General features: G+C 47.0%; 1 protein-coding gene across 3 annotated transcripts in view; it reads left to right on the top strand.

Moving 5' to 3' along the window:
- The window catches only part of LOC118208135 (mitogen-activated protein kinase 14A), a 40,674-nt gene that overhangs the window by 2,121 nt on the left and 12,959 nt on the right, over positions 1-25,594 (top strand). For all 3 annotated transcript variants that reach the window (XM_035382507.1, XM_035382505.1, XM_035382508.1), the window contains exons 2-8: positions 9,799-9,928; positions 14,537-14,595; positions 20,364-20,475; positions 20,700-20,729; positions 21,471-21,518; positions 22,706-22,820; positions 23,774-23,845. In XM_035382507.1, the coding sequence (XP_035238398.1) occupies positions 9,799-9,928; positions 14,537-14,595; positions 20,364-20,475; positions 20,700-20,729; positions 21,471-21,518; positions 22,706-22,820; positions 23,774-23,845 (566 nt within the window). The remainder of the gene's footprint in view (positions 1-9,798; positions 9,929-14,536; positions 14,596-20,363; positions 20,476-20,699; positions 20,730-21,470; positions 21,519-22,705; positions 22,821-23,773; positions 23,846-25,594) is intronic.

Genomic DNA, 25,594 nt, shown 5'->3' with positions numbered 1-25,594 from the left:
CCCTTTCATGATGTCGGCTGCTGAATATTAAGCATAGGCTACTAGGCTATCTTGCGCACGTACTGTCTTTTTATGGTGCAATATTGGGTCATATAATGGGATGTCAGTCAGTCACCTAATCTATTTGATTCCCTTGTGTGATTCAAAAAAGTTATTTAGGCGCGCTGTCGGTGCACCTGCGCTGCATTTTGTGCACCTGGCACAGTATTAGCCGAGAACGTGGATTTTGTTTCCTATTATAATGGTGAATATTAGCTGGGTTTCTAAACTTTGATGAACCTGAGCTGATATTGTAGTATTTACAAATTTCTGTAAATAGTTCATTTGTTAACAGAGTTTTGCAAACACAAACATTTGTTTTTAATGTGCAGAATGTTAATTTTGCTTTTGGTTGGAATCAGCTTGAGATGAGTAAAGGCAGCCTGGCAGGTGGATGTGAGGAAGATAGGAGTGGCGAGGTGTTGGCTGTCTGCCCAGCCAGGGGCATTGGCATATTGAGCTGGTAGGGTGCTACAGCCAGGGGCATTGGCATATTGAGCTGGTAGGGTGCTACAGCCAGGGGCATTGGCATATTGAGCTGGTAGGGTGCTACAGCTGGGGGCATTGGCATATTGAGCTGGTAGGGTGCTACAGCCAGGGGCATTGGCATATTGAGCTGGTAGGGTGCTACAGCCAGGGGCATTGGCATATTGAGCTGGTAGGGTGCTACAGCAAGGGGGATTCGCATATTGAGCAGGTAGGGTGCTGCAGCAAGGGGCATTGGCATATTGAGCTGGTAGGGTGCTACAGCTGGGGGCATTGGCATATTGAGCTGGTAGGGTGCTACAGCCAGGGGCATTGGCATATTGAGCTGGTAGGGTGCTACAGCCAGGGGCATTGGCATATTGAGCTGGTAGGGTGCTACAGCCAGGGGCATTGGCATATTGAGCTGGTAGGGTGCTACAGCAAGGGGCCTTAGCATATTGAGCTGGTAGGGTGCTACAGCAAGGGGAATTGGCATATTGAGCTGGTAGGGTGCTACAGCAAGGGACATTGGAATATTTTGTTTACTTTGAGTTTGTTGACTTTTGTTTCATGCAACAGAATTGAATATATACTATATATATTAATAATGTTGGGCCAATGGGCATCCGTTTTTTTATATGTGAAGCATGTCTTCGGGATTATCAGTGACCGCCTCTGTGAAATGAAGATGTACTCTTCAGTGAGCATGCACCATTTGTACTGGGATCTTGCCTGTGCTCCATTTAGCTTGCATAATCTAATAGCCTATGTGTGTACACTGACATTGTAAGTGGAAATGAAGACCTTGAATCATCCTTGTGAGGTCATCTCAAAGCCACTTACTGACCTCTTTCTGCTATAGCACAGATTTCTTTAAACTTCAGACTAAAAACAACTTTAATTAAAATGGGGAAATAATATTTGTCCATTTTGACTGCGCTGTCAGTGGAAAAGGGTTTAATTGCCTCATTTTAGTTCAGTTCTTTTCTCTGCTCTCAGTCTAAAGATGTCTTTGCTTGCATATGGCAACCTATGCTCCTAAGTAACTAGGATGGGTCAAATGCAGAGGACAAATTATCCCACAAGGTTCAATAAAAAGTAGGCTATATCTATCTTATCGCAGGATCCGATTAATGGGCTCCCTCTAAGTGGAGTAAAGCGATAAAGGGTTAGGGTTAGCTTGAGGGAGGGTTAGGTTTAGAGTTGGAGGGAGGCTACCCCTGTGGTGGGCAAACAATACTTGTTAAATATCCAGCCCTTTCCCCCTCTTTGGACATGTTGTGATCTGCTGTCCTGTCTGTGTAGATGGCTCACTGCAGGAAGGGCTGCTCTGGCTCCTTCTCTTGAACAAGAAATTTGGAAATGCATTTATGCGTTTGAAACTTCAAGATACAGAGACATCTGGAATGGAGGCGAGTTGGCACTGTAAAATGTCTAAAACGTTAAAAGGGATGTGAAATTCACCAATTTTTAAAATTCTTTTTTGGAATCGCATAGCTAACTCAAGTGAAGTAACGCTGTTGGTTTTCTCATTGTGTCGCTATAATATTTAGTTTTAGACGATAACCAGTGATCAAACTCATTTGGTGATGAATTATTTTCTGTTTTGGTTTTTCTGAACAGTAGGCTACATCTCTTTTTCAGTTTTCCACTATCTGTGGCTTAATCTGAAACACGTTGGCTTTTCCATAGTGAGGAGACCTGCACCTTTTGCCTTTTGAATATATTTCCTGTTTTTATGGATGGGGATGTGTAATTTAGCTGTGTAATGCTTGCCTGTCTGTCAGTGGTAATAAAGAGCCTGATAAGGTGTAATTACATATGCTGCTGCCCATTTCGATCAGTCGGTTCATAACTCTGATTTGTGTCTCTGAGGTTTTGCTGTATCAGGTCTCTCTATGTGAGTGTCTAATGAACCTGCATAGAACCTTTTTTTTATCTTAACTGACAAGTTTATCTAAATCCATGTTTTTTCCAACCCGTGTCCAGTCTGGATTGAATATTTGGTCTTGGTTAGCCTATGCCTTTCCATTTTGTTTGAGTATGGGGGAAATTCCCACTAATATCTGAAATCTTTCAAAAAAAAAAAATCTTCTTATCAGATCCCTTTGAAGCATAACATTCTAACCTCAGTGACGCTGAATGCACAGATTGGGGGTTGCGGGGGGCGGGGGGGATTCCCTTCACAGGTGATGTTAAAGCAGCCTGTGGCGAGCGATGTTCTTTGACGCTGCGCATGTTGGCGGTTCTCTCTGTGGGGGAAACAGGATTTGTGTGCGTGTGGAATGAAGACAGTTTGCTTGTGAAGATTCTGCTTGCTGGCTCTCAGTGCTGCTGCTGTTCTGATGCTAATGGCACGCCATGGTCTGCACGCTAGTTTCTTCTGCTGGGTTGCTCTTCTGGCTATAGTGGACCGCAGTCTGTGCAGAAAGGAAGGTGATCATAGCGCAGTGCCAGGCAACGGGATCAGCAGGGGTCCGATGTCACAGAGGGTCTCAGTGTAATCGGGTCACAGACCCTGGCTCCGCCCTGCTTGTTTTGTTGGGTCGGGCTCAAGTACGACCTGCTCGCTGTACGCAAGGTCTTGCTGGAAGTCACTGTTACAGAATCCCTGCTGGTATAGACCATTGACTGGAGACTTGGGAGACACTGGTGAATTGTGTGACGGGTTGTGAGCCCGATTAAGGCGGGGTTGTTTTTGACACGTTTGAAACGTGCATTCCACATTTGAACACACTGCATTCAGCTGAAGTATAAGAAGGGGTGAGTCACAGAAGATGTAGGCCTATTTCCTGATGAAGTGGCTTATGGGCTTGGGAAGTTTGGAAGTCACTGATATGGGCCTTCATGTCTGTGAATGCTCCCCGCTGTCAGGTTTTAACTGTGGGAACATGGGGGGTATTTGTAGATTTTCCTTTCCTGTTTGAACCCATTAAGGTGTTGTGTGGTTCAGTGTGCGGTGCTGTGTGGTTCAGTGTGTGGTGTTGTGCGGTGCTGTGCGGTTCAGTGTGCGGTGTTGTGTGGTTCAGTGTGTGGTGCTGTGTGGTTCAGTGTGTGGTGTTGTGCGGTTCAGTGTGTGGTTCAGTGTGCGGTGCTGTGTGGTTCAGTGTGTGTGTGGTTCAGTGTGCGGTGCTGTGTGGTTCAGTGTGCGGTGCTGTGTGGTTCCGTGTGCGGTGCTGTGTGGTTCAGTGTGTGGTGTTGTGCGGTGCTGTGCGGTTCAGTGTGTGGTTCAGTGTGCGGTGCTGTGTGGTTCAGTGTGCGGTGTGTGTGGTGCTGTGTGGTTCAGTGTGCGGTGTTGTGTGTGGTGCTGTGTGGTTCAGTGTGCGGTGTTGTGTGTGGTGCTGTGTGGTTCAGTGTGTGGTGTTGTGTGGTTCAGTGTGCGGTGCTGTGTGGTTCAGTGTGCGGTATTGTGTGGTTCAGTGTGCGGTGTTGTGTGGTTCAGTGTGCGGTGTTGTGCGGTGTTGTGGTTAAGTGAGAGGTTTTAAAATGGCCGCTGAAGCCTGCCCTTCCTGAGCTGGAGGGTGTGGCCTCTGCTGTCCTCAGAGTGCTGATGTCTGCCCCTATGAGCTTCTGTTGCAGTAGATGGGGAAGGACAGAGAGCCACCCTCCTCTGGCAGCTCTATCACAGGGCTCTCCATGCTCCTCCCCCTGTGCTCCTCCCTGAGTCTCACAGGAACCTCGCTAGTAAACAGCCACAAACTCTGGCCCAGTTACAGATACAGCTGGCTGCAGGACGTGGGAAGTTGGATGTGTGCGTGTGAGTGCGTTCATGTGAGCGCATGCCCGTGTGAGCGCATGCCCGTGTGAGCGCATGCCCATGTGAGCGCATGCCCGTGTGAGCGCGCCCGTGTGAGCGCATGCCCATGTGAGCGCATGCCCGTGTGAGCGCATGCCCATGTGAGCGCATGCCCGTGTGAGCGCATGCCTGTGTGAGCGCGCCCGTGTGAGCGCATGCCCATGTGAGCGCATGCCCGTGTGAGCGCATGCCCATGTGAGCGCATGCCCGTGTGAGCGCACGTGTGAGTCCATGCCCGTGTGAGCGCAGGCCCGTGTGAGTGCGTTCGTGTGAGTGTGAGTGCGCGTGTGAATGTGCGTGTGAGTGAGTGCTTGTGTGTGTGTGTGTGTGATGCTGCTGCTGTATCTCCCCAGGCCTGACTCAGTCCTGACACAGATGTTGTACTCCAGAGCCTCTGACCCCCCCTCCCCCAACCCTGTCCTCCCTCCACATGATGCGCTGGGGGCTCGTAACAGGGCCAGTCATGCGCTGTTGCAGTGGTGTGTACCCAGGCTGGCAGATCTGTTCTCCTTTCTGCTGCCTTTTTTATATTTTTATATTTATTTTTTTAGCTACGACCGCAGCTCTATAGCTCTGTCTGTCTGTCTGTCTGTCTGTCTGTCGGTCGGTTGGTTGGTCGGTTGGTCCACATAAAGTGTCCCACCCTGTAGCGGCCACAGTTTTCGCCCCAGGAGGCCGAAATTTGGCATGGAGGTTGGTCATGGCCAAAGGTAGAGCGGAGTAACTTTCAGGCCGATTGACCAAGAGGGGGCGTGGCCTATCACAAAAAGGTGGATAACTCCCGAATGGATTGACAGATTTGCACGGTTTGCATGATTTTGTGGAAAGGTTGGCCATGAACCAAAGAAAAGATGACGTGTTTGTGTGTGAGTGCGTGCGTGCATGCATGCTCACATGGATGCATGCGCGTGTGCGGTCGCAGCTATTGCGGATTCGCGCTTGTTTCCCCAAAAAAGCTTGTGGAGAGAGAGCCACACTTTCTGTCTTGCGGGACTTTCTCCAGTCTTTCTCCGTGCCAAAATGCTTTCAAGACACCGGATCAGAGTTTAAGGTTTGGTGTTCCAGGCACGCATCGGGCTGCTTTAAGTGTGATTTATGTGAGTCTGAGTCACTGGTGAAACAGAGAGGCTGACTGAGCTAGGACATACCATAGAGGTTCAGCTACTCTCTCTCAGTGCAGATTCAGATTCATATGACAGTCTGTAAAGTTTCAGAGCATTTTCAACCGCTATGCTTACAGTCTTTTGCTGCATGAACAGAAAGTACTAACAAAAGAGCAGGCAAGCTCAAAAAGTCTGTTATGCTGAATTCATTTCATTAGTTTAGTAAGTCACTTGCTTTTTGAGTGCCAATCTTATGATAATCTTGGTTTTTTCAGGCAGTCACAACCTTGTCTTGACTTTTTATTTTTTTTCTTACCCAAGTTTCTGGGATCAGCAGTGCATAAAAAGAGTTGTGTTGAAAGACACCAGAATCCGCATGGCTAACAGCTGTGTTGTTATGGTTATTACTGTCACGCTCAGCTCCAAAGTCAAGTTCACCTTCATTCTGCTGTCATTTATTTGTGCTTTTTTGAAACAATTGGGCTAGTTTGTGCAAACTGTTGAGTCACAGACATTAGTCACACGTTGGTGTGGAGTGCGTTCTGCGGCTGTGGGGTACGAGCTGAATCCCAGCAGGGAAAGGCTCTCACTCCAGCCTCGGTTGGAGTGATCATGGGTGGAGGAGACCAGAGCAGGATTCGGGTGAGATCAATTCAATTTCAGTGTAGTCGGTCCCTGCTGAATTTACACAGAATTGACCCCTCATCTGCAGATTTATATTGTCTCTATTATCACAGAACTTGAACTCCAGTTTACCTCCTGCTGTGATTGCTTTCCTCAAAGAAAAGAAAATAAACGAAAGATTTCCGTTTCTCACTCCGTCCTTCATCTCTTTCCTTTAGCCTGTCTCAATTTTCTAGCGTTTCTTTAGCCTCTCTCTTGTTAGCCTGAGGCGAAGACAGCCCTGAACCTGTTAGCGCAAAGGCGAATAGGTGTTCTGCTGATTTGCAGAACCGGGATTGGAAGTGTAATTATTTAGCCGATAAGACCGGTTTGACTGCTCTGTGTGCTACATGCTAATGACGGGCCTTTGCCTCAGGGCTGGACTGTCAGGCTGCTGCGTCTGTGGGGTTGCTGTGCCCAGCTGCAGCTCCACTTCCAGTAAGCAAATCAAGCAGCCGGGCTGCATTTTTGAAGCTCACTTCCTTGTTGAGAGATGTTGCTCATTAGCCCCTGTGCGGTTGGCTCCAGTATAGGTGTTTCAGCCACCCATTTTAATGTAAAGTCAATGGCAACAATACGGTCAGAAAACAAAGTCAATAATTTTTTTTTCTGCAAGGGAAAGTAGTCACGGTGGGTGTTTTTTCTTTGTCTAATGTCTCCCCATATGCCGATTTGTTAACTTATTGCGCTATTTGGACAAGACGGCAATATTTTGTGGACGAATCGGGGACAGTTTGCGTCACTACCGAGTCACATCTCACACGCTTAGTGGACGACTGGACTTCATGTCCCTACTGCGCAGTCTCTGGCTCCAATTTGTACAACATGGCGGTGCCCAAGAACTACACTTCCCGGGCTCCAAGCCCCTTTTCACCAAGCCCGTGGAGAGTCAATGGGTGACGCCACTTTGAATTTGTCCATTATTTTCTTTTGTCTATGATGCAAATACGCAGCTGTGGGGTACATGCTCAGATTTAGTGCTCTTCAGCTACTGCTTCCTGGTGGAGTCTTTTTAAAAACCCTGCGTATGGGCCAAACAAAATTTAATAACCTATTCATGCCTCTAACATTTTGTTAATGAGGTAAGTAACTACTTAAATTGACTTTGCATAAATAATAAAGCGTTCTAATAGAAACCTCTTCTGCTTATAGGCCTATGCCTTGTTACCAAACATCTAGATTTTGATCGTATGAAAAGAATAAATTCAGATGAGGAAAAAAAACAATGAAGGCTAAAATGTTTGTGGGACACCATATTCTTAAATGCACTTGGATTTGCAGTTGGATTGCGTGCGTGTTTCATGAATAAGGCCCGTTGAGCCTTGGCTGAGTTTCTGTTTACTAATAACTCAACCCTAGTCTCTTTAAAAAAATAAAGCACTTTTTTGACTTGAGTTTTGGCCATGGCTTGCAATTTGTGAAGTGAACTTTTTTTGGGTGTGTAAGACCAGGGGATGTAGCCTACCTGGCGTACCTGGTGCCCTGTGTGTGACCTGAGAGGTGAGCCTCGGGTGAAAGATGCAGGGTCTGGGAACCCACTATTAATTACTTCAGTCAGCCTGCTTGTTTGCTGTATTTCAGTCACTTTTCTTAAGCTATTTTAGAATGACATTTGAAGCATGTTCTTGTTTCCCCTGCTTGAAACTTGAAAGGTTTATTGTAGGCTAGATGTACAAATGAACTGCTGCTGGTGTATTAGGTTAATTAGCTAACTGAGTAACAAAAACCGGTATAATTACTGGCCTTCCAGTGGAACGGGCTCCTTCCCACAGTGTAATAGATCGTGGCGGGGGAGGGGCAGTTTGATTTGGCGCATCGTTGTGTGTGTGTGTGTGTGTGTGTGTGTGTGCGCGCGAACACTAGCAATAGCCGGCCATCTGTCCTGTTTCCCTCTGCTGAATCGCCACTTCCTGTTTGATCTCTGATAAGGTCAGGCAGCGTTGAAAAACACAACTTTCCATTGTGTAACAGACTCAAGTTTTTTTATTTTTTTGCCATTAGGTTGTAAACAGGGATTAAAAGCCCTAATTGACAAAGTGCTGAGACCAGGGTTTTGTGGGCTAGGTCCGAACTGTAAAATAGGTTGGATTTTTGTCAGAACGCTGTGGGTACTCCTCTGTGTTCAGGGCTGGGCTGTGAGGTGTGCTGCAGGTGAGGTGCTATTTCGCCTGGGCACTGCTGCCTCATCAGCCGGTGGAACTGGCCCAATTTCAGGCTTCCCAGAAAAGCTGATTCACTCGACCACGCACGCGCGGGTGACAATGCAGTCCAGGCTCCCGTGGAAATGACAGATCAGCTCTCGCTGAACACAGCTAAAATACCGCAATTCCCCTTTTAAGACACTGACAAGAGTAGATTGAGTGGTGGCAAGGCTGAACTAATTTTGTATAATATATTACAGAAGGCTTAAAATTCATTTTTTTGGTTTGGGGGATTTCCCTACTTATAAGCAACATTTTGGGGGAATTTCAAAGCTTTTGGGAGGGGGGATGTGAGGGGATTGCTAGTGGCAGAGGAGGTGGCATAAAAGACATCCTTCCATTATCTATACCCACTTGTCCTGATCATGGTCGCAGGGGGTACTGGAGCCTTGGCATAAAAGTCATGACAGACGAAATTAGGCAATATATGAACTTTATTTTCTTTTCTCTTATTACCATTTTATGTAGCGGTATGAAAGTACAAAATAGCCAAATGCTTCTGAAGAAAGGAACAGTTCTGAGTTATTTTGATAGTTTTAAAACATATCAAAATAACTTTACAACTGTTGAGGAAAACTGTCCAGGCTAAGTGAAAAAAACATAAATAGAAATATCAAGCAGTTTTACTTTGAGTGTTCGATTGAATGAGTCACATTAATCAATTCAACATCATCAATTTTATTGGCCAGTGCTAATTGCTTGCGCTAGCTACTTCACACGGTCTCATAGAATTGTGATCGGGGGCTAACACACTAGCACTTGCTTCATGTAAGTGAAGTTAAAATAGTCAACAGACTACAATTTCTGTGAGAAATGTACTGTGGAGCTCATGTGCACACACTGCTGTCTGCATTCTAAAGCTCCATTTTACCCTCCCTGCCTGAGGTATGTAGCCTATGGTGGCCAGTGGGTGACTGGCTGCAGTGTTTGTTTAAATAACATAATTTTTCTTGCGTTTCACAAAATAAGCTGGCACACTTGCACGCAATCTAATTTACTAGGAAATGGCCTGTGCAGCCTGAATAACAGCACTTGCAATTATGTATTATCAATTGTACAATTAGGCTATTAATGAAAACTTATTTTCATCCTAAATGTCTGTGTGGGATTTACCCGTTTTATTGCAGACAGGGTTCGTGAAAGACGGGTTTCGTAAAATATATGCGCAGTTCGCGCAGTCCCACACTGACATTTCATCCCTGTTTCATGTGATATGATGTAATGTTATGTATTATTTTATTCACTTTGCATTTCCTAATAACCAGGGAATCCTGGTGACTCTGTTCTTCTCAAATTGTGTGTGTACGTACCCTGGTGTTATTATATTTATTTTTAGACCTAAACTTTGTTTCCTGCTCTTCTCAAATTTCAGGAAGGGCAGCAGTGCCCTTGTTGTATGTTGGATTGAGATAAAACTACGGCACTCAGTGTTTGCAGTGACCTGGCTGGTCCTTCCTCGCCTGGCGTTCTGCCTAGTGCTGAATGGCTAACGTGTCCTCATGTGACTTCTCCCCCTCGCTCTGCTCCACAGCTCATCGTTCGACGTGAAGATAGGCATGAAGATCGCCGTTAAGAAGCTCTCCAGGCCCTTCCAGTCCATCATCCACGCCAAGCGCACGTACCGCGAGCTGAGACTGCTCAAACACATGAAGCATGAGAACGTGAGTCTTCCTCCACATCCTCCTCTTCCTCCTCCGCGTCCTCCTCTCCTCCTCTCCTCACCCTTTCTTCCTCTACTCTTCCTCTCCTTTTTTCCTCATTCTTTCCTGACCTCTACTTTTTCATATTTCATGTGATTTCTGAGGTTGTTTACCAGAGTGTTTCCGGATTTGACTGGCTTGTAATTGGCATGTGAAGGACCTGTTCCCAGGTGACCAGTGGTCCAGCTGAGACTGGGCTTCTCTGAGCGAGACCTGTAAGTCAGAGTTGGGAGGACCCTTTCCTGGAGGCCAGTATCTGTTACAGGAGCGCATGCTAACATCTTTCCCCACCTGTTCCCCTCTCTGTTAGCTTATGAGCTCTTCACACCAACGTTGCTGGTTCACTTGCAAATTAGACCACAGTAAGTTATTTTGTATCGGCCGGCACTCATGAGCCGTTTCGGTGCCACAGTCTGGCGAACAAAGAGTACAGAATGCAAACAGAGCTCACTGCCCTGGACACGGCGCTGGCTTTTTGGACGAGGCCCGCGTTGGCACGTTTCCTTTTCCACTGGTTGTGGAATACTGGGAGACACGGGTGCGTGTTTGCAGGCTGCCCCCCCCCCCCCTCCCTCCTGTGGGCTGCATTCTTTCCGTTCGTGCTGTTTCTCATGCGCTGGCAGCGGGGAGATGGGGCTGCGGGGAAGCTGTGCGTGTTGTGTAACTGCAGCCGCCATTAGCTCTGAATCACACCGCTGGGGTGCAGGGCTGAAGATCAGGGGCTAGACAGTGGTGCTGTGCAGTCTGCGTACAATAGTAACAATAATATCAACAACAACAACAACAACAATAATAATAATGACAGCAGAGAGCCTTTCATGGCCGTCAATATGTACAAAGTTAATGAAGCGTGCATTACCATTCTGAGCTCAAGGTTAGGCTACCGCTGTTGCAGACTGCACTGTTTTACTTCAGAACACATGGGATTCAAATGAGGAAATATCAATCTCAACTGCAGGGCCTCGGATCTCATTAAAGCTGCCCCATGCAGCCCGGCTCCTGCAAATGCTAGTCAGGGTCAAAGGTCATGTGCCCGAATGTTCACTATTGCTGTACACAAGATGAGTGGGCTTTATTTCCCTTCCTGGAGGGAGCTGAATGAGCTTGTTTGCTCCCACACCCTTCCTCCCGGCAACACTACTGTTTTATGTTTGAGACCCCCTGGCTGACTCTGGGTTGGCCCCCGGCTGATTGGGTTTGGCCCCTGGCAGACTCTGGGTAGAATCTGGGTTGGTCCCTGATAGAATCTGGGTTGGCCCCTGGCTGACTCTGGGTTGGCCCCTGGTAGACTCTGGTTTGGCCCCTGGCTGACGCTGGGTTGGCCCCTGGCAGACTCTGGGTTGGCCCCTGGCAGACTCTGGGTTGGCCCCTGGCTGACGCTGGGTTGGCCCCTGGCAGACTCTGGGTTGGCCCCTGGCTGATTGGCTGGCCCCTGGCAGACTCTGGGTTGGCATGCGCCCTCATGTCCAGAGTGGGTACATCTCTGCAGCTAGGCTAGCCTTCATAGGAGTCCTGTCTTTACGCGTTGGCTGAGCAGCCCTACTCCGCCCCTCCCAGCCCGGCCCTGCCCCACCCCCCCCAGCCCTGCCCCGCCCCTCCCAGCCCGGCCCTACCCTGCCCTGCCCCGCCTTTCCCAGCCCGGCCTTACCCCACCCCTCCCAGCCCGGCCCTACCCCACCCCTACCAGCCTGGCCCTGCCCGGCTCTCACTTCTGCTCCACCCATGAGCATTAATGAAAGGAGAACATTCCACTTAATGATTTTACATAAATACTTTTTGGGTAGTGACAAAATGGAAAACATGGTTGGTTAACCCTGGCTTGTATTTTATGTAGGCCTGTGTGTTTTTAGCATAATAGTTAAGCCCTTATTTTATACTGACCACAATGTTTTACCTCGGTAAGATTGACCTGGGGAACAAATTAGGATACATTGTGGTTAAAAATTCACGAAAAACGGTTCTGTTTCAGTTTGGCAGTGATTAGCACAATGCTTTTAGAGGTTGTTTTTCAAAGATGCAAGACGATCCCCCTGGTGGGAGGCGAGTGGTGCGCGTGCTCTCTGCAGAGGAAGAAGCGCGCTCCGCTGGCGCGTACGCACCTCGAACACGCAGTCATTTCTGCACTTGACAGCGCTTCTCCACAGCCCCAGAGGATTCTGGTCCGCTGGGTTAGGCTCCTGATTAAAGCTGCTGAACGGAGATTGTTGGTCAAAAATGACATAATTGCACATAAAAAATTTTACAGTTCAGATAATTATTTTTCCAATCTGAGGAATATTCAAATTTTGAATCTAAATCTGGTGACCCTAGTTCCCAGTGCAGTGATGTGCAGGTGTGGAGTCCGGACTGTGTTGGTGGCGGCCGTGACGCCTGATTGGCCTTGGCTTTGCCCAGGAAGCAGTGTTTCCCTGCCTTTTTGTGCAGTAGCGCCCCTGCTGGCCCACAGGGCAGCTGCAGCCTGTTCCAGCAATGCAGGGAGGGCAGTTGGGCTGCAGGCAGAAGTGAAACCGTGTCTGGCTGCATGCGTTTCTCAGTAAGCACACCCTGGCCTGCGCTGCATGGGACAGGGTTACACGGCTTCAGTTGGGCATTGCGAATAACTAAATGACGTAAAATATAGGGGGTTAAAGTTTTTAAAAACATGCCGGCCAAATAAAGATATTCCCTAGTTTTTCTGAGATCTCTTTTGGAATGTGCCATATACGTAATTTGAGGGTTCTGTCAGCAGGAAAAGTGAACAGGTATTTGAAAGTTTTAGCCCTGTAAATGTGTTTAGTTGCATGTTCCAGTTACACTAGGCAGAGGGCCCTTTGTGGTGAACACCAGCTCAGCTGGTAACGGTAAACCACTCACTGGAATTTAGATAAGAGCCCTTGGTGTCCTTTAGCACATGGTGGTAACATGCAGGTGTGTCCCCTTCTCTCTTGTGTCCATTGAACACAGTCCACAGTGTTTTAATGGTCAGTCTGGCTGTGAACGGAGGAAGCAGGTCCTTCAAGCAGGGCTGCCCAACCCTGCTCCTGGAGATCTACCATTCTGTAGGCTTTCATTTCAACCATAATTTGATCTCTGGCTTTTTAAGGGTTGTTGTGAAAACCAGGACAGTAGATCTCCAGAAACAGGGTTGGGCAGCCCTGCTCTAGCTGTTGAATGAGGTGTGCTTTGTTAGGGTTGGAGTGAAAACCCACAGGAGAGTAAATCTGCAGTATCAGGACATGACGTCACAGTAGGTGGAAGTCACTGCGGTTGCACCCACCGAGTGGCAGAAAGACTATCAGTGGCAGCGTTAGCATTCAGCTTGACTGCCGCAAAAACACAAAAAACACATCTAAAATGGGAAAGAGCTGTTGTCCGACTGACTGTACAAATAGATTCAACAGGAAATCTGAGCTATATTTTTACGGACTGTTGAAAGCTAAAGAAAAGAGAAGCAAATGGATCGCTGCAATTCGCAGAAACAACTGGAATCCAGGCACCGAAACGTGGATTTGCGGTTGTCATTTTGTGTCAGGTATGTTGGATTTTTGGGTGAAATCATACCTTAAGTTATGTAGGCTATTGTATTGACTACTCATCAGTTAAATATTTAGCATCTTTCATTTATATTCTGTGTAACTGTAAAGTTTTTGTCAGCATTTATTAAAAAACATCCATGATGATGAGCCTTGTGTTCTACAAACATAGGGGGGATGGTTAGATAGTATTAGCTAGCCAAGCATATAAATGATCTAACCATCCCCCCTTTGTTTGTAGAACACAAGGCTCATCATCATCAATGTTTTTTTAGAATAAATGCTGACGACAGACTTTACAGTTACAAAGAATATATTTAAGTGATGAGTAGTCAATACAGTACATAACTTAAGGTATGATTTTACCCAAAAATCCAACATACCTGACACAAAATAACAAATCCAAGTTTCGGTGCCTGGATTCCAGTTGTTTCTGCGAATTGCAGCGATCCTTTTGCTTCTCATTTCTTTAGCTTTCGGCAGTCTGTAAAACGATAGATCCGATTTCTTGTTGAATGTCCATGGACCACTGGTTCTTTGGTAAGTTGTAAGGATCACTGTCGAGTCCAGCTGTCTTTAATTTAAGCAGATAATCGTTTGTTTTGCTCCCAGTTTTGCAGTTTCCTCTACTAAAGGCAGCCATGTCGCAGCATGTTTTGCCACTCAGTCTGACTCGGGGGGCGTATTCCGGTGGGAAAGTGACGTCAATGCATTCCCTCTATTTAATCTTCATTGGCCCGCCTTGCCAGGTGTAGGATAGTTTTTTAGAGGAATGCTGCTCAGTGCTTTTATGCATTTATGTTGACTGCTGCTCTTATATAGAGTGACATACAGCAGTGGGGTACATCGGTGTTTCTTTCAGAATGCGAGGTCAGTTTTCATTTGTATGTTCTGTACACGTGGTGTCAGGTTACAGTCTGTTCTGTGTTACTCAGTTACACACACAGCTCAGCTTCCTCTTGAAGGGGAATCCAGGTCAATCTGCCCCTCAGTCCCCCTGCCGCCTGCGGGCTGGTGGATTCAGGGCTGACAATGTGCTTTTCTCTCTGTGCTGCAGGTGATCGGGCTGCTGGACGTGTTCACACCAGCCACCAGCCTGGAGGAGTTCAATGATGTGTGAGTGAAACTGCCTGCTTGTCTGCTTCTGTTTGCCCATTATTGATTTCTGTGTGTTTGAGTTCATTTCTGTGTGTTTATTGAGCTAAATTCTGTGTGTTTATTGAGTTAATTCCTACCCACACAGCCACCCAGCCCCGCCCACACAGCCACCCAGCCCCGCCCACACAGCTACCCAGTCCCACCCACACAGCCACCCAGCCCCCCTACACAGCTACCCAGCCCCGCCCACACAGCTACCCAGCCCCCCTACACAGCTACCCAGCCCCGCCCACACAGCCACTGAGCCCGGCCCACACAGCTACCGTCTCTGCAGATTGCCGTTGCCCAGACTTTGCTGCAGTTGGGCAAAAGTGGTTTTATCAGGAAGCTGAGTGCTTCGCAGGCAGTAGCGATGACCACCTTCCTCCCGCTCCTGAATGTGTCTGTGTGTGCCTGTGTTCCCTCGTGTCACGCGCGTTCTTCCTATAAGGGTACTCTGCCAAAAGGCTGAATGTAAGATGCACAGCGTTCAAATATGAGTGCACGATCTGAGCCAAGGGATGCTGGGGTGAGGGGTATTTTAGGATATATTTGGGGGCGAGTTTTTCACCCTGTAGCCCAACCCATCGCTGTTTAGTTTACGGCGGCCCCCTCGTAGTAGTTCTGGTGTCTTGCATTAGCACGGGTCTGTTTGGGGTGAAGGCCGTGTGAGTTCAGAGTGTTCCTGGGCACGGAGGCGTCTGCCCCGGCGGGAACGGGCGGAACTGAAACGAAAAGAATGGAGTGGAGACCAAATCGGCCCCAACAAAGCTGGGTTTTAACGTGCATACCAGGGATAGAAAGGGCCGGCTAGAATCAGATCAGTCAACCGCTGTTCAGATGGTAAAGATTAACCTTGTAATCGTTCAGTTAGCCAAATGTGCAGTTAAGTCGTACTGTAAGTGTGCTGTAGGTATTTCTCACTTTTTGCAGAATGTGCATGTTGTGTACATCCCTTGTGAAGTGCCGAGTGCTTTGGCAGGTCTTGCTCATGCGAGTGCTGTTCTGTGTTTATTATGCTGGCTTGTTTTATTGATTTGACCACTTCTCTTTGTGTCAGGAGTGTTGATCGCGCCTGAATTGTTTGCTTTTGCTTTTGCTTTTATTTGATTTATTTATGATAGCTTTGCACAATATCCTAACCTGGATGGTTCAGTTGTCAGTCTCTTTAGTGCTTTTTTTGTTCAATTCCTCTGATTTCAATTTAAGCAAATGACACGTGCACCTGTTGTCCAGTCCCTCTGAAATTTGGTAGATATTCCACCAACTCTTGAAGTTGACAGTTGGCATTTTGTGCTGTCAGCTTCTCTCTCACACATTAGGTTTTTTTTTTTCTTTTTTTCTTTTGACATTAAAATCTTCTGTCTTTTGGCTTTAAAATGGGTGCACAATTGAGGTCTTTTCTCTCTGTATCTGTGGTGCAGACATATTGTTATCAGCTGCAGAAGGCAGCACTTTGCCACAGTGTTGAAAGCACTAACAAGGCTTCAGAATTCACACAAGTCAGCAGGAATGCATTCAGGAGCATCAAAAGCCATCTAGCGCAATATCCAAGAGCAAGACTGGCTCAGCCTGCTGCTGCTTCATTTCACTGCGGTTGCTCACTCAACTAATGAATATCTTGAACTCCTGCCACATTGAGTCTTGGAGCTCTTTTCTGTTTGCCTTAAAGTGAAACGAAACACAGGTGAATGTAGCAAACTGGCATTACCTGAAAGTGTTGACTGTTGCCATTTTGCATGACCAGTTTTTGTATACAGCAGTTCCCTCACAAACACCAGAAGTATACTCGGAGAAAAGTTATGTTTACATCATGAAAAATCTGAAAATAATTGTGACGTTTTCTGTTACTAACTTGTTATTCTGTTACTCATTATTATTGCAAATATTAATTTTATTTTTGTTGTATAGTTAAGGGCAAAAGTTTACATACATCTAGGCTAAAGACATTCAAACTCAATTTTTCACGACTCCACACATTTCATGTTATCATACATTTCCTGTGTTAGGTCAATTAGGGCATCTACTTTATTTCCATATCTCAAAATAACAGCTAAGAGACATATTTATTTCAGCTTTTATGTACTATATCAGATTTTCAGTGGGTCAAAAGTTTACATACTCTTTATTAGTATTTGGCGGCATTACCTTTTAATTGCTTAACTTGAATCAAACGCTTGGGGTAGCCTTCCACAAGCTTCTTCCAATACTTTGCCGGAATTTTTGCCCATTCCTCCTGACAGAACTGGTGTAACTCAGTCAGGTTTGTGGGCCTCCTTGCTCGGACACGCTTTTTCAGTTCAGTCCACACATTTTCTGTGGGATTCGGGTCAGGGCTTTGTGATGGCCACTCTAATACTTTTACTTTGTTGTCTTGAAGCCATTTTGTTACAACTTTGGAGGTACACTTTGGATCATTGTCCTGCTGGAAGACCCAGTTGCGACCAAGTTTTAACTTTCTATCTGATGTCTTGAGGTGTTGCTCCAGTATTTCTAGATCCTCCTTCCTCATGATGCAATCTATTTTCTGAAGTGCACCAGTCCCTTTTCTAGCAAAACACCATGATGCTGCCACCCCCATGCTTCACAGTTGGGATGGTGTTCTTCGGATTAAAAGCCTCACCCTTTTTCCTCTATACATAGCGCTGATCATTATGGCCAAATAGTTCAATTTTGTTTAATCTGACCAGAGAACACTCCTCCAAGTGGCTAGGTCTTCACCCTGGTGATCACCTGCAAACTTCATTCTGGCTTTTTATGCCGGTCTTGGAGTAGGGGCTTCTTCCTTGTGCGACAGCCTTTCAGGCCATGGCGATGTAGGATTCTCTTAATGGTGGATGTAGATACTTTGATACCTGATGCTTCCAACTCCTTCACCAATTCCTTTGTTGTTGTCAATGTCTGTTCAGCCCTGGGAGTTAATTTGTGCCTCCTTCCTAAACTATGCGGCGTCTGTGTGGTCCCAGGATTTTTATATTTGCATACAATTGTTTGTACAGATGCTCGTAGTACCTTCAGTTGTTCATTTGGAAATTGCTCCTAAGGAGGAACCAGACTTTTGGAGGTCCACAATTTATTTTTTGAGGTCTTGGCTGTGTTGCTCAGATTTCCCCATGGTATCAAGGGCAAAAAGGCAGTGGCTCTAAAGGTAGGCCCTTAAATACAGCCACAGTTGCCAATTAACTCCCAATTAACTCCTAATTATGAGAATTGGTCAATCAGAAGCTTCTAAAAAGTCATAACATCAGTTTCTGGAGTCTTCCAGACTGTTTAAAGAGACAGTCAACTTGGTGTATGTAAACTTTTGACCCACTGGAATTCTGATATAGTGAATTAAAACTGAAATAAATCTGTCTCTAATAGATTGTTTTAAAATTACCTCTGATGTGAACAAAGTAGATGCCCTAATTAACTTGCCAAGAGAAATGTATGGTAACATGAAATGTGCGGAGTTGTGAAAAAATGAGTTTGAATATCTTTAGCCTAGGTGTATGAAAACTTTTGGCCTCAACTGCATTTATTGCACATGCGCACACATGCACACACATGCCTGCATGCATACACGCACACATATGCAAACGTGCACGCATACACATGCATACGTGCACACACACGCATACATACAAACATGCACATACAGAAATGTGCACAGACACAAAGCATGTGCGTGTGTCCATGCAGTTGGGTGTGTTTGTGTGCTTGCACGCGTTTGTGCGTTTGTGAATGTGCGTGCATGTTTTTATGTATACCTGTTTGCACACAAAAATGTGCACACATGTATGCACATGCTCACACACGCACGCACACACGCACGCACGCACACACACACACCCGCATACCGACTTTGGAAGGTACAAGCGGGTTGATTTCTTTTTAGGCCCAGCTAATGCACAGGCCGACTCATACCGTGGGGAAAGGAGGGTTATTTTTGTTATTGTGACCTTCCGGTCTGGACTGGAGTAAAATGGGTGAGAGATCCGCACAGTGACCAGGTCTAAGAATACTCCCCTGTAAATGCCTCTTCCACAACCACTGAACCACTTATCCTGCCGGAGGGGGGTGGGGGCGGGTTTTCTGAATATTTTCCAGCCCCCACCCCCCATGTGTAGACATAGCTAAGCCCGTCAGCTATTGGAGGGGGCTGTAGACCCTCCCCCCCCGCTCATGCTCACTGAACCTGCTGTGGTTATGAAGGAAAGTGTATTAGCCACAAAGCACAGTCACACCCATACAGGCTTCTGTTCCAAAACTCTTATTACTGCCTCTGAGTTCAATTGCATGTGATTTACATTTCAGTTTTAAATGATTCAGAGGTCAATTATATATGCTTCATAGTTTAATTGCTGATGCTTCATAGTTTAATTGCTGATGCTTCACAGTTTAATTGTTAATGCTTCAGTGTTTAATTGCTGATGCTGCACAGTTTAATTGCTGATGCTTCACAGTTTAATTGCTGATGCTTCACAGTTTAATTGCTGATGCTTCACAGTTTGATTGTTGATGCTTCAGAGTTTAATTTCTGATGCTTCACAGTTTAATTGCTAATGCTTCACAGTTTAATTGTTGATGCTTCACAGTTTGATTGTGTACGATTTGGAGTTGCGGTGCTTCATTGCCGCAGGGTTTGGCTTCCAGTCATCCCAGCGCCGTGTCTTCATTTACACGTTTGCTCCCGCCTTTCCTCGGAACAGCGTCCCGGTGCTAACGGGCTGGGCTCCCCGTGCTAACGGGCTGGGCCCCGCGGTGCTAACGGGCTGGGCCCCCGGTGCTAACGGGCTGGGCCCCCGGTGCTAACGGGCTGGGCCCCCGGTGCTAACGGGCTGGGCCCCCGGTGCTAACGGGCTGGGCCCCCGGTGCTAACGGGCTGGGCCCCCGGTGCTAACGGGCTGGGCCCCGCGGTGCCGCGGCCCGGGATTTAGGACCGGTTTGAGCGACGCGGTCACGGGTTCCCACGGCGTGGCTGTGCCGCGGCCGGGCCTCCGGTCTGCCACTCTGCTGGGGGACCAGAGCTGTGGTGGGACTCGCATGCGCCTAAACGGCTGTTTAAAGCAGAATCCAGATAGATTGTGAGAAGCAGTCGATTGACCAATGGGATCCAGGTCTTTGCCAGGAATGCAAACTGTGTACAGGGATATGTTGGGAGGTTATCTTTGGAGCACATTTACAAGGGACTTAAACTTAAACTTGAACTTGAACTTATCCGTCCAAATCAAGTACTCGTTGCTGTAAATTGAGCGTTAGTCACCTCAGCACAGAGAACGGCCAGAGCATAGAGCATGTCCTGGTGGTTCACAAGAAAACTTTAATGAGTGTGTTTAAAATGCCGTGCATTTAAACCAATTTGCATGTGATTACACAAGACTCCCGGGCACACTTCTGGGAGATGCGTCCATGTCCTTTCTTGCCGTTCCACTGGAAGTCATGCACGTTGCTGCTGTGTAGTACACTGCTCATGCACATTTCGTATGCAAATAAGTCTTTTGTGTACCAGTGTTATCACGTCGGAGTGGATTCATCACCCACTTTATTGGCTGATTCTTATCAGAGAGCAGAGAAACAAGGCAACAAACATAAAATGGCAAATATGCAATTCAGAGGGAAAGCACCATTGAAGCACCAACAAAAACGTGCAATTATATGGCCTTCTGAACGATAAGTGATGCAGCTTGCCACGGGGTTGAGAAGGACGTGTGTGTCTCATGTCAGTGAGAGGCTCTTGAGTTGAATCCCAGTGATTTGATTGACAGGTACCTTGTGACTCACCTGATGGGCGCAGACCTGAACAACATCGTCAAGTGCCAGAAGCTTACGGACGACCACGTGCAGTTCCTCATCTACCAGATCCTGCGGGGGTTAAAGGTCAGGGCACTCCCACATCACCATGGAAACGCTCTCTTCACCCTCAGTTTGCCCTTTCAGCTTGTACCCAGTAAAAATGTGTCTATTTATTCATTTTCTATTTTTTTGGAAGCCACTGGCTGTATAATGTGCAAGCATTGTTTCTTAGGGTACTGTAAGGTTTCCCAACCCTAGAACTGTTTTGCACATGTTTTTTAATGAACTTCCTTCTCCTTGTGTTGCAGTACATCCACTCTGCTGATATCATACACAGAGTAAGTCCCATCTTACGATTTTGTTTATGGTTATGTGTCCATATTGATTTCCGGCCAGAAAGTGCCATAAATTAGCTCCAGGCCCTGCAGAAGCGGGGCTGTGCTGCTTTAATGCGCTCGGCTCTTTGTTTGTGTTATTAATGTCCTTTTATGGCCGTGTGGACTTTGCGGGCCTCGGCGGCCGGCTGGTTTCCACGCTCCCTCCCTGTGCAAACACACGGAAGCGCGCTCGGCCTGTGTGTTTGGGCAGGCACCGCATGACTCTGCCGCTTTTACAGCCGCCAATAAACACAGAGAGCGGCAGGCCGGGCCTGTGGTCAGGAGCTGAGTTTCGTACGCGGCCGGGGAAGACGTGCGTACAGATGGACCCTGCCCACGTCCTCTCGGCCCTTAAGCTGCAAACGCATTAAACATGATGACTACGTCCAGTTCTGCAGGCTGAAAGCTTTGCACGTAAAAAAACACTCGCTTTGCTATGAACGCGTACTATACATTCCGCCGGTACTCTGCAGAAGTGCGCGTATTTTAGAGAGAGAATCTGGCCCCTAAGAGGCGGCGGATGAGGAACCTGCTGAGCGGAGGGCTTGTGGCGAGCGCTGGGCTGTGCGTCACTGCCTCCGCGCATTAAGGAACTCGGCCTGATTCTGTAATTAGGGCTGTCCGCAGCAGAGGAGTTGCGTACTTTGGCCTGGGTTGTGGCTTTGTGCACATTAATCTAATGACACATTGTGTCCTCTGCAGGACCTGAAGCCCAGCAACCTGGCTGTGAATGAAGACTGTGAGCTGAAGGTGAGGGGGGGAATTAGGAAGGAGCTCCCTGCGGGATCGCTAAAACCAAGACTTTGCCGTTTCTTGTCATTTCCTGAATGCAGCTGATGGTGTAGTCCGATGATCAATGACTTCGTTTTTTATTTTAATGAACAGTTGCAGAAACAAGTGACGGGAAATGTCATAATGGGTCTCTATGTTTCCGCTGGTTATTGAAGTTCAGGTTCAGATAAGCAAATGTGCAAAATGATTGGTGTTTGACAGCGTGCACTGCTGGCAGCAGGTCCAGTGGCTACAGTGACGCACTATTGTATCATGTAGCCATTGAGCTATTTAGCACTGTGTAAATATCTTCAAAGTATATTGCAGGGTTTCCCCCAGCAAAATATACTGAACAAAAATATAAACGCAACACTTTTATTTTTGCAGCCATTTTTAATGCGTTTAAATAATACCTCAAAGATTTGTTCTTTGTTCTATGTGCACAAAGATCTTATTTCTCTCAAATTTTGCCAACATATTTGTTTATATCACTGTTAGCTAGCATTTCTCCTTTGTCAAGATAACCCATCTCCTGCACAGGTGTGGCACATCAAGATGCTGATTAACCTGTTAGCGCAAAGCCCCTAGTGGTCGACATGCCGGCCCGCCGAGATTACTGAACTCAGACATTCAGTGCTACTGCAGCCAAAGTGCGAGTTAAGAACATAAGCGCATTGTTTCTGCCAAAGGTGTCTGCCAAAATAAATGTATTGGTGTGAAGTGGTGAGCCTGGCATTCGCACGGCACAGCCCGCACCTGACCTGGTGAACGCACGACCACACCACGCCACTTTTGTTAAACAGCGCACATTTATCAAATGGTTCAGCTTCAGATTATGGAGAGCTGACGGCCGAGTCTCTGTTTGCGGCACGACACCTCTGCTACCAGTACCCTGTATTAAATCACTTTCGGAGTCCAAACGAGGTCATCTGTGAATTAGGGATATATAAACACAATATGCATGTAAAAGGGGAAAATATTTCCTCCATTTAGCCAAGGATCCCCTAGGGGAGGGAGGCTCTTTCGTAAAACTGTTAGCACGTTAGCGTGCACATTCACTGCATCGTACTGGAGTGAGCTAATGGAAGGCAGACAGCTCCAGGGTGTCCGTGTCCCCTGCGTTCTGTGGGTGCGTTCAAGGTGTCTCCTGCGTGCCTGCTTTTCAGATCCTGGACTTCGGGCTGGCCCGGCACACTGACGACGAGATGACCGGCTACGTAGCGACCCGGTGGTACCGCGCTCCAGAGATCATGCTCAACTGGATGCACTATAACATGACAGGCGAGTACACCGTGCATATCGTCAATCGGTCTTTTAACCTAAAGGTCACAGGTTCGATTCCCCAGTAGAACTCTGCTGCTGTACCCTTGGGCAAGGTGCATTGCTTCAGTGTATATCCAGCTGTATAAATGGATGCTATGTAAAAGTTGTGTAAGTCGCTCTGGAAAAGAGCAATCTGCTAACTGCCTGTAATGTGAAGTAATAGAGAGGAAGTCTCACGGGAGGAGCAACAAAATACAGCACACATTCCCCAGAGGGAAGGTTTACCACGCACAAAGCTTCTGTGTGTTTACAACTTTGTATACTTAACCAAATGCTGGTTTGGACACGGCTTGTGGGTGACTGTCCGCAGTCCAAGCCCTCCTGAGAACCCTTTTAAAATTTACTTTACAAAGTACATAAGTTTGCTCATGGCAGAGAATTAAATGATTCCTAGAATTAAATCATTATTAATTTGTTCAGTGTTTTTTTATTGCATTTCTGCCAAAAAGAATATAACCTGACTGTTTGTCATCAGCCTGTGTGTCTCATTTTGTCTTTAAGGTGTTGGGACCAGTAATGCCGAAAGTGCCGGGAACACGGTGTGCACACAAAGCAAACGTGCAGTTTAGCATTTAACGCGCACTCTTATCCCCAGCGACCTGCAGATTAGTTTTCTCATGCGGTCTATTTACGCAGCTGGATATTTTACTGAAGCTGTTTAGATTACTGCTTCGCTCAAGGGTACAATTGCAGTGCCCCTACTGGGAATCAGACCCACGACTTTTGCATGTCCAGTTCCCACGACCATTATATGATGCTGCTCTTTATTTTTCTTTTTCTTTTAAAAGACAAAAAAATATATAAATAAAATAATATATATATATATATTTTTTCTTCTTTGGTTAATGTTTCTCACATGTTCAGGGTGAAAGGTTCTGAGAGTCTTACTCCACGGTGTTTTTGTGTTGCAGTGGACATTTGGTCTGTCGGCTGCATCATGGCTGAGCTCCTGACCGGGCGGACGCTGTTCCCCGGGACCGACCGTATCCTTCTTCCTCTGCGTCTCTGTTTTGACAGCCCCCCCCCGCCCCGCCCCGCCCCGCCCCCACACTTCTCGACTCCCACACTTGTGGAAGTGCCACGGCGCCCATGGCCTGAGGGTGGGCTGCTGGTGTGCTGGTCCAGGACTGGGGAGGGGGGGCGCTCCCTTCGGGCCCCTGTGTTAGGGACCCAACGGGCCTGCAGTCACCCCTCTCCGCACTGCGGGCGGCCCACTTTCGCAGGGTCCCAACCTGCCCCTGTTCTTAAAGGGGCTGACTCAGTTAATGAATTGGTATTTCAGTTCACTTGGCTGATTTAAATAGGCCTCAGAAGTCGTGTCGTCATTCCCTTCGAGCTCGTTAGCATTTTCGAGACTTCCGGTTCAAAAAATAGACTCCCCTATGGGACAAAGGAATGACGATTTCCGAATTCCTTTAAAATAAATTATGAGATTTGGACGTTTTTTTATATGTGAAAAAATAATGCTTTTTACCCATTTTTTATAATCTAAAAAAATTCTGTCGTTTTAAAAAGCCAATTGCTAGCGGCTAAGTGGTTAGCCACCCGAGATGGCCGGTCGCACAATTACAGCATCACACATGCAGCTGTTTCGGTTCACGCGCGAAAACCGTTTTCTGACAGATCTGCCAGAGAAATTGACATTTTAGTATTTTACGGTATCCTTCACTGGCTGCAGTCAGGAATAACTGGGCTACTTGCGCTTCACAAGCGTTGCCAGGGAACCGCAAGAGCTGTGGCGTAAACAACATGCACAGCAGTGTTAGCTTTTTGTTAGCAAAATAATTGTTTCGTTTGAAAAACGACATCGGAATTCAGCGGATCCAGTGCCATTTAAGAGAGAAATGTGTCCGGATAAAAACGTCCAAGTTTTAAACGTCCAGCTTAATTCACAGACTGTGACAGGGACGGTTATGTGAAAATCCATCCATTTTTTCCATAGAGAAATTTCCCTTTGAACCGGAATTCCATATATGGGCAAGGTTCTTGCTCTGCGTTACGTCAGACTTCTGAGGCCTATGGAGTTGAACTCGGGGATCGTGCTGCTCTGTCATCTGGGAGCTGATCTGAGATCAGTGTCGCTGGGCATTGTGAAGCTGAAGGGAGCGATTCGGGGGGGGGAAGTCCCCTCCTTTTCCATGTCTTCTCTTTTGCTTTATTGTTTTCACTAGGGAACCTTGCAATAGACTCTGGAGGGTTGTCTGAGAATTCATGGGTGTCAGAGTGCGGTCTCTGTTCGTGTGGATGTCTTTACGCGGTTGGGTGGGTGTCTAAGTGGTCGGGTGGGTGTCTGTAAGTGGTCGGGTGGGTGTCTGTAAGCGGTCGGGTGGGTGTCTTTAAGAGGTCGGGTGGGTGTCTGTTAGAGGTCGGGTGGGTGTCTTTAAGAGGTCGGGTGTCTGTTAGAGGTCGGGTGGGTGTCTAAGCAGTCTGGAATTGGGGTGGGAGGTCATTTGTGCTTCTTCATGCTGTGCACCAGATACCTGGAGGTAAACCACGACTGCAGCATTGCTACATCTCAGCAGAGATATCAGCAGTAAAAAGTTTGTTTTCATTTGAAAGCGTTTCTCAGGCCTCTGTAGTCTGCTGTGCTGCCAAAAGCACAGGGCTTTGGTGAATTGAGGCATCGAATTAGTTACTTTCCTGTTGTCTAAAAAATGGGAAAGATTTTCTCTTATGAGGCCACAGAGAAAAAACAGTGTTTCTATTTTCTATTATTTGTTTTGTTTTTATAT

This window comes from Anguilla anguilla, chromosome 11, assembly GCF_013347855.1.
Source record: "Anguilla anguilla isolate fAngAng1 chromosome 11, fAngAng1.pri, whole genome shotgun sequence".
Taxonomy (NCBI): Eukaryota; Metazoa; Chordata; class Actinopteri; order Anguilliformes; family Anguillidae; genus Anguilla; species Anguilla anguilla.
Note: the sequence above shows the minus strand (reverse complement) of the source record. Positions and strands in the feature narration are given on the sequence as shown.